Below are 9705 nucleotides of genomic sequence, written 5' to 3' on the forward strand. Positions count from 1 at the left end.
AATCTATCAAGGATTCGGCAAAACTACGAATAAAAATTCAGCTTACAGTTATCTTAACCGAATAAAGTAGTATCGTAGTAGCAAACTAATTGTGCGATTATATAAAAGATAATAATCAGAATAATAGGGATTTGTTTTCCACTCGTATTTCCGGTCCATATATTAGTTATTAACAATTTATTGCCAAAAATTCAATGCGATGCGATTTTTGTCTTTTTGTTTATAATATTATATAATAAAGGAGTAATCGGAATGCCCAATGAGATGATTTGTAGTGAATAAAAATGTCTACAAAATGAGGGGTTGAATTAAAACATTAAAACCTGAAGTAGTAAATAAATTTCCATGAACAGTTTACAATGTACACTTTAGTAGTTATTTTTCCAATATTCCTTGCCAGAGTCCTTACATACAGTTGCTGTGTAAACAGTAATATAAATTAATACTTGCGACGAATCATGTGCATTATTAATAATTGAGTTTGTTTTCTATCAGTAAAATTCTGTAAGCCCAATCAAAATATTTAAATATCTACAGCTTACTGTAGATATTGTCCATTAAAAACCAAATGTATCACTGACGCAACCTAAAATGCGGACCGTTTTTCCTTCCGACAATCGGATAGCAAATACCCATCGAATAACCAGTAAAATCGGAATATGATCGGATACAAAAACGGAGACGGATCGGACAGGTAGCGGAAATTTGTGAACTACGGCGTTGAATGGCCAGTACCATTTTGCTCTCAGATCTTCGTCCGATTGTATGATCGGAGTCGGATCGGATAGATGTGACCCGGCCTTAAATTGAACCGAATTGATTCATCGCCACTCTACCGTCTCTTATAAACCTTAATATTCTCCAAAACTTTGCAACATCCTGTTTTAACTGTTGGAAGGCAAATTGCCTGTCGTTTCAATTTAACTGACCTATCTAAAAACACATAAAAAAAACTTATTACAATGCTTACCAGTTAATCCAACCTTCTTACGACACGTAGCACATCTGTTCTTTTTCTTCTTTGCATCCTTGTCGCTGTCTTTTTCGTCGAGACCGGACGTCGTGGTGTCCGAAGAGCCGGATGGAGACGCTGGATCGGGCGAAGGAGCTTCATCAGCGGGAATGACAACAGCTGCCACTGCGGCGGCCGCCACGGAGGATTGATGTGAAGGTGATTGTGCCTCTTCAGCACTCTGAAAAAACAACTACTCTAATATACCTACGAGTAGGACGCAAAGGACTAATTTAACATTAACCACCTGTGTTGCAGTCCGACAGATTTTCTCTAAATCCTCGATTATAAAGGATGGGACAAAGCTGTTGGAATCAGCAAACTTAACTGTTGTGGAAAAACTGTCATTCGATACCGATTTCTTGCTCGTGTTCGAGGTTTTTGAGGATGACTTTTGCAAGTTATCTTTTGACATACTACTTGGAAATTTTGGCAATGATTGACGCAGACGGTGCGCTAATTTAACACGATCAAAAAGGTGTTTACATACTTTACCTTTTAAACGTGGAAGCGAAATCATTTGTATTAGGAATATGGCCACTAAAAATTTGGATTCCAGATAAGCAGACGTTCGCGACGTCGCGTTCTCAACATGTTTAATATTAAAGTTAAGAACGATCCGGTTAAAAAAAATTAGATGGGCGTAGAATGCTCCATGACAAGAACAACTTGAGGACATTGTTATAAATCATCACATATCGTCCGCTGGTCCTTATATGTATGTAGGTACATGCACGTTATTCAATCGTTCAGTTAAACAGATACTCAACTCAACAAACTCAATACCTAGTTAAGGTGATCGCTAGAGACCTTTATAATAATATATATTAGAATCAAAGTAACACTGGTATAATTCAATCAGTGATAAAAAAAAAAGAAAAAAAAATTCCCGGCCCACAAAACAAACAGGTCTTAGTCGTTAGTTCAGTTGCGTTTGTAGGTGTTCTAGTAAAGTATCCGTCTTGTTAGGCAAAGGGGATTCAGTATGGTCCAGTTGTGAGGGTATCAGCTTAGATTATTCCCAAGAATATATTTTTACATTACGGATTTATTTAAAACTTACCTCTGTAGTTAATTCAGAGACAGTTTGGGTTGGAAGATGGCTAATGGTTGGTTGAGCTGTGGAAGTTTCCCGATAGGAACTAAGACTAGCTGGTGTATTGGTAGGAAGTTGTTGCTTTTTCTTCAGCTGTTCCTAATAATAAAGATACAAATTATATGCTTGTAAAATCAAAACTGTATAATGCACTTACTTTATAACAAAGTGAGCAGAGTCCATCCGTCGCAGGGCTCCCATAAAATCCACAGCCAGACCGACATAGAGCCTGCATAGGGTTTGATTCACGCTCCATCTCGAAACCGACTCGTGCACGAAAGTCAAATTGAAATTGACTGGTTCTTGTTCAACTACCCAGTTAATTTTATGGGGTTCAGTTGCGTTCTAAATGCTGCAACAAAACAAAACACATTGCCTTCTTTGCTACATTATTTGGAAAGGAATGACGACTAATACAAGCACAAGCGAAGTTGTTAATGATAAATAACAAGTAGTTTTTCTAAATGTTTACATCCATTTGTCTAAATGACATATGGCTTATGAACCGTCTACTGGAAATCACAAGGAATTATCTAATTATAATATGTTCATTATTCCTATACATTTTTATTTTTATCTTAAAGCAACTTCAGATAAAAGTTTGGCAAAAACATACAGTTTTCTTCACAATCAACTTATCAAAGATGTCAAAAGCCCCACATATTTCGAGGGTATAAACTACTACTTAATCAGGGATGATGTCAGACAAAATTACTCCGAAGTTTTTGCCATATTCAGTAACTGCTTCAAACTTCGAATCATCTTCCTAGCTTCGAAAAGACAATTGCGTCCCTTAATGACGATAAAAAATATTTGAGGTAACACAAACAAAACATACATGTTTTATATTCGCATACATGTGGTGTATGCGAATAAGGAAAACTCAAGTTTTCTCCTTAATGGCCCTTTATTCTGTCCCTATGCTCCCTTTGCCCTATTTATCAGAATTTCAGACGCCCCTACTGACATCAGACACGACCTAGTTTTGCTAATCCGGAATTCTACAAGCGATGTTGCGACCTACTTGCTTGCAAGAACGTGCAACAATCCGTTATAAGAAAACGGCCTTTCAAAATGCCTGTTGGCTCGAGTAAAAACCCATCCCGTAGTGAACAGTTGCCACCACAGCAGACAACAATGATGAAATGAAACGAATTCAAATACAATCTTCCACCGACCTTCAATTCAATTCATTTATGCAAAAATCTAGGAAGCACACACTGAAATGCAATCACTTTCTTTGTTAATGAAACAAGTGCAACGGAACTTGGACTGTACTGAATGATTTCGTAATTCAACCTATTAACCTACTTTACGGTTTTAATCGAGAAATCGAGGCATACAAATAAAAGTTTACGTGAAACTGACTGTTTCCCAACGGTTTATCGCTTTATCGAAGTTTATCTTGGAGATGTATGATATGTAGTGGAAAACTGTTTGAACTGGTGAACGAATTACGGATATAACAAAACCAACAAAAAATTCAGCGAGAAACTAGCGTTCTTACAATGTTTAAACCCCACGTTGGTGGGTGGGAAAAAATGCCACTAGCATGAAAAACCCCTTCTTTTCAGAAAATTAATTTCTTCATAAGAATTAACTAGAAAGTCACAAAATATAACATGCTTTGTGAAATGTGTGAAACCCGCAAAAGTGCAAAATATGTGGGATCATCCTTTTTGCTCCGATGGTTTGTTAACTTTATACATAATATAGCAAAAACATTGGCCCAAGAAAAACAGTGTCCTATTTTTGCCGTTATTGAACGATAAATCCAACGCACCTAAACCTATGCCATCCAATGGCATCTTCTGTCAGCTAAAATGCATGCTCATGTTACTAAAATTGAACTTTATTGAAACCGAGAAAAAAGTCGTGGACAGCCACTGAAAATAGCTTCAATAAATTGCGCAGATTATAAGTTAATAAATCTTGAGAAACTGTATTGAAGTATTGAAGTTCTTACAATGTTTAAACCCCACCAAGAATGTTGAAGTGGGTGTTACTGTAGAGGAAGCATTTGAGATGGTATTTTTTGATAAAAAAATGCCACTATCATGAAAAAAACCTTCTTTTCAAGAAATTAATGTCTTCAGAAGAATTAACTAGAAAGTCACAAAATACCACATTTTTCATTAGGAGGGACATACATAGTGTTCTCTTCAAAAAGTTTTTGGTGTACCAATTTTTCATCCTTCGAATTCCATACCATCATACAAAAGTTGCTAGATATCAAATTGATGCCTGAGCCAATCAAATATCCCACAGTCATGTCACTTTTTGCCTGCTGATTATATTTCACTTTAAAACACATCGCCAAAGACAAACCGAAGCAAATAACGCTGTTCAATATTCGAAAACGATATTCCATATTCCGATGCAGATATTAAATGTAAATAAGTTAACTGAATACAATAAAGTTAAATAATACGAATAAAACACAATAAATATTAAGTACGACTACTATTTAAAGTTCGAAGTTCGAAGGAAGTTTTGACCGCACTGAAATGTGTGAAACCTTGATGCAAATGCAAAAGTGGAAAATATTTGGAATCACACTTTTTTCTCGGATGGATCTCGTGATGGATTTTCACTTTATATTATAGCCGAAACGTTGACCCAAGACAAACTGTGTCTTATTTTCCTGCCGCTATTGAACGATAAATCCAACGCACCTGAACCTATGCCATCTTTTGCCAGCTAAAATGTATGCTGATGTTACTAAAATTGAACTTTATTGAAACCGAGAACAAAGTCGTGCACGGCCAGTGAAAATAGCTGTCAATAAATTGAACAGATTATTTATTATTAGTTAATAAATCTTGAGAAACCCTATTGAAGTAACCGAACTAAAAAAAAGCCACATCAGGCTCACCTTCATCCGCAGGTGGTTGGAAAGTGTGAAGCGGCAGGTGGCCATTTACATGCAACCACGAAAGGCCTTTGTTTACATAAACAGCTTTTATAAAACTGAACTCACTTCGCAAGATACTACAAAAAACCATAAAGGGCAAACAAGAACGAACTGTTAAATGAGTTGAATGCCCTTAACCAGGCAAAACAACAGGTCGCTTAGCCTTGACTGGGTGTTCGGTGGTTTCCGTGGCAAGAAAAAGAAAAAACGGTATATCATCCGCTGAACTCAACACACGCTTGCGGTTCTTATCGTCGGTCAAAGGACTCTTTCCGGTCACAACAAATAGAAAGTGAAAACTTCCGTTTGACGTCTAAAGATCTGTTTAAAACCTAAGGGTTCTTTCACCCACTCACTATCAACATTTTTTTTAAATCAACCTGAAACTCTCCAATATACAAAGTGTGTCTTTCTACTTTTTTATTGCTTGGCTCAATAGATTTTCCGGCTTCTCTGTCTTTAAAGTTTATAAATTGATCACTTTGTACAATTCATAAAACTACGAAATGTACAGTGGCTGCCAGTTTTTTTAGTCTTAATATTGAACAACTAATATTAATTCTTGATTAACTCGATTCTAATTCATTACTTTTTACGCATTTTTAGGATCGCGAATGGAAACAGCAAAATTCTACCACCAAGTTACATCCTGATATTTTCGGATGCAGCATATTTACCAAAGGCAATATAGAAAATTGAATACGGTACTCAAACTAAAATATGTTTTGCAGAAGGATAAAAGATTATTGAAGACAAACTTTACATGTTTTAAGTGAACACCAAATCTGCATTCTACTGAACAATAATAATGCGTATTTTTTAGTCACGTAGTCAATTTTAGTTTGCAGTTTTCAATTGCAAGGTATTGACTTTAGTCTCAAATTAATAAAAAGCAGACACTATTCAAAATATTACCGATTCCTCCAAGTAGGTAACCCATTTCCAACTTGTTGACTAACCTGAAAACTCTCAAAATCATTTAAGGCAAAACCTATTTCCTAAAACCTAATTCTGCTAAATAACGCATTTTTAAAAGAAACTGATTACAAAAGGTTCCATCCGGTTCCAAACACATCTAAATCCTTTACAAGGTCGCCTCATACCATATTTGGAATAAGACTGCCCAACAAACTAAATTAATTCAATCTCAAACCACTTCCAACGCCAACATAACGGAACCAATCGCGGTAGTACAATCGCCAACCATGGTGAAAGCATTGAAATTCGGAAAACCTGTTTGCACACATCTGCACTGGTTAAAGCCATTATTTTCACAGAAGTCGACGATTCCTCCAAACCCACGAAGGCCTAATCGATTTTCCCCAGACAATGAGTTTAACGAGAACGGATATCAGAATTCCGATAACGAGATAAACTGTTCTTTTAGATTAGATTAGATTTTTATGGAATGGCACGGCAAATCTAGGAAAATAAACTTATCAGGCCAGAACCTCAGAATTTTTAAAGGTGAATTAACGGCATGAATCATAAAACGTTTACTTATATAAATGAATCATGCAGAATGCGATAAATGAATCACCTTCATAGGTACCTAATCATATCAAGACAAATTCCAAAAACATTCCGCCAATACGCATAAACCCTACGTCACGACGGGAAAAGGATATATTGTAAATGTACCTACAAGGTGGCGTCTTATCAGCAGTTGTGAAAGTAGGTCTTTTCTAGAAGGAAATTGCTCTTTAAAGTTTCAAGCTCGCTTTATCAGTAATGTTTAGCAATTTATTTTGGTCTTGCCTTGAAGCAGAGTTTGTACCTGAAATGAGGTCGGTGATCGATATACAGGGTGTCCCGTAAGCTCAGGTACTGCGATATTCTCTGGATCAAAAGAAGACGATCTGACCTAACTTTTATTAGCAAAAAATGTCTGGCTCCTCTGCTATTGATGGTCAGTTCTTCAAAAAAATATCTTTTTTGAAAAATCGGGGGAATGGTACGGATGTATTTTAGTGAAACTCGCTGTGAATTTGTTCTTATGTAAGACTCATATTTTGATGAAACAAACGTGTTCATCAGTTTTGGACAAGTGGTGAATCCTTGAGTGTCGTGGTACAAAAACTACCAGAGATTTTTAGTTGAGGATGAAATCAACTCATTTTTTTTTAGGTCGATGCACAAATCATTGCTGATGCCACCCATTAAAATTATTTTTCACCCAGTGCGTTTCAAAACGTAGAATTTTTCTAATGGAACACGGCAATTGGTTCTCATACAAGTATGGATAATAAACAAGAATTATTGGGTCTACGGTTAATTAAAGAGTTTACCAGATAGAGATATCTAAAGCTGAAAACAGGGTCACATTTGGAACAGCACTGTGCTAAGTGTGTAAAATAAATTGAAAAATTTACCATAAGTATATCGTGAATTTTTGCATGTCCAATTTGCAATCTTGCGAGAAAATATCGTTTAATTAAAACATATTTTTAATTGAAAGCTGACAATTTTGGAAACTGCAACAGACTTTATGTCGAAGTCTCGTAAAACCGTGAAGGTTAGACCAAACAGAAAAACGAAGTCTACGTAGTCTGGAGGAACCGTAAAGCCCAACCTTTGGTTTTGTCTTGTTAATTTGCACCCTTTGTGTAGAAAGTAGCATGCAGTTTTACACCTTCATGTTACAAACTTAAACCATTTGCTATTGTTCGACCCCAAATTTTGTTCCTATGATTCCTGACATTGATAAATCGAGTACAAAAACACATTTTATAACTTAAACAAAGTGGAATTGCAACGAGATTTACGTACATTTTGAGTACTAAATTGCTAGTACAGGAAACATCATTTACTAGCTGAAATTACCAGTTTTGTGTGTAAACCATTGTGCGTTGGTTTCCAGTTATTTCTTGTAAATTTTTCAATTTGTGGCATGTTTTCACTACTAGGACCCACAAAAACACGCAGAAAAGCTCTTATAGGTAGACAGATATCTCCGAACGATTTGTTTCCCAGATACGATGGTTTACATGTTACATGATGATTGGAAAATAATTAAGAAAGGTTCTGGCGTACTTGGGTTACCTTTTAAGTAGGTTTCTTCGTAAACACTAAAACCGTAACACAAACACCGATGAGAAATTCGAAAACTGTCAGAGTTGCTTGACTCTCGAACATACTATTCAATCAAGGTAACACATAAAATAAAGCTCGACTTCAAGCACCTGATTTGATAGCTTTTATCGGAAAACCACGTTTCAGCATAGTTAACCTCTATTTGGAAATGCGCAATGCTTTATGAGTAATTCGGGTAACTTCTTTCTTTGAAATCTTTGCCGATATCGATGCTAATTAAAAAAATCACCTGCAAATACGACCATCGACCAGGATGATGATGAAACTTCCTGCTAATGATTACGGCGTAGGATGACGTCTTAATTGCGTATTATAGACAATGATGACGTAACATAAGGGGGCAAATGGCACGACATTTTACAAAACAATAAGTCTTGTACAAAACAAAGAAATATGTACTTACGCTTTGTTTCTAATCAATGCGTAGCTGATTGGCCTGAAGGACGTCCAACAAAGAACGAAGTTAATTTTCCTCAGAATCCACTTAGCTATCGAAAAGATAACGATTGATTTTAATAAGTGCACGCACAATTCCAGAAGTTTGTTTCCTTCTAAGCTTGAGAATAATCAGTTTTTCACGCACTCAAAGCAGCAAGTGATTGACTACCTACGCCATTGGACGACAGTCAAATTCACAGGCCCACCGTGATTAATGCGCATTCGAAAAAACACTATAAAACTGATCACTGATAATCCAAACCAACTCTGAAAAGTTGCCTGTTGATACCAAGCAAAGACAAAGTTAAAATTGAACTAAGAAACTGCAAGAAAAATGAATAAAATCGAAAATACACTGCGAGGTGGACGTCCCCGCTTAGACGTCTCCCTCAACTGACTGGCGTTTAGATTTGATTTCGGGTTGGGTCGAGGATACGAATATGCTCGAAACTGGCAATAGCGCATGCGCACACCTGCTAAACAAAGAGATTCGAGGCATTCGTTCACATGACAGACAAAGGCGAATGCTAAAATTGTACAGTAATCAACATGGCGGCTGCTGCTAAAGGTAGAAAGTCGCCTTGGAGTTCAGTGGCGTCGTCAAGTCATTAATATGATCAAATAGTACGATTCATTGTCTTTATTTCCTTATCATATCCGAGATTCTTTATTTATTGGGCAAAATCTTATTGAAGAAAATGAACTTTTTCGAGTTCACGTTGACGACCTCTCGAAGGTTTAGCGGCGTTGACCCCGTAGGCCATCAACACTGCTCGCAGGTTGAACTTCCTACAATACACAGGACGTGTATATATACAGGGTTGCTCATTAGTGCGTCAAAGTGCGATATCTCAGTAAATATGAACTTTACAAGAAAATACGTCCTACGAAAGTTTTTCATGTTTAAAAGGTCCACATTTCAAAATTACTTTCCAATATACGGGGTGTATCATAAACGTGTGGTAGTTACCAACTTTGGTTTTTTAAATGGAACCGCCCCTTTTTTCATTCATTTTNNNNTTTGTCGTCAAAATTTAAGTTAAGTTTGTGTCAAACGTTTTACCTGAAAAATTTACGATTTCCGAGTTATTCGTAAAAATGTGAAAGTTTTGACAGCTACTGGGTTCCACAGAAATCGATGCTGTACACTAC

General features: G+C 36.4%; 1 protein-coding gene across 5 annotated transcripts in view; it reads right to left on the reverse strand.

Annotated features, from left to right (window-relative positions):
* LOC109533438 (AN1-type zinc finger protein 6) overlaps window positions 1-9705 on the reverse strand; it is a 53425-nt gene that overhangs the window by 4339 nt on the left and 39381 nt on the right. Inside the window, exons 1-4 of one of the 5 annotated variants that reach the window (XM_048660966.1) lie at window positions 8519-8974; window positions 2266-2460; window positions 2076-2207; window positions 971-1193 (exon numbers count right to left, since the gene is read on the reverse strand). In XM_048660966.1, coding sequence (XP_048516923.1) covers window positions 971-1193; window positions 2076-2207; window positions 2266-2364 — 454 coding nt within the window. In that variant the 5' untranslated portion in view covers window positions 2365-2460; window positions 8519-8974. Of the gene's footprint in view, window positions 1-970; window positions 1206-1259; window positions 1450-2075; window positions 2208-2265; window positions 2461-8518; window positions 8975-9705 lie in introns of those variants that run through there. The other 4 variants (XM_048660964.1, XM_048660965.1, XM_048660967.1 and 1 more) reach the window with 4 other exon arrangements.

This window comes from Dendroctonus ponderosae, unplaced genomic scaffold, assembly GCF_020466585.1.
Source record: "Dendroctonus ponderosae isolate FM_Combo_2020 unplaced genomic scaffold, Dpon_F_20191213v2 Dpon_F_20191213_1, whole genome shotgun sequence".
NCBI lineage: Eukaryota > Metazoa > Arthropoda > Insecta > Coleoptera > Curculionidae > Dendroctonus > Dendroctonus ponderosae.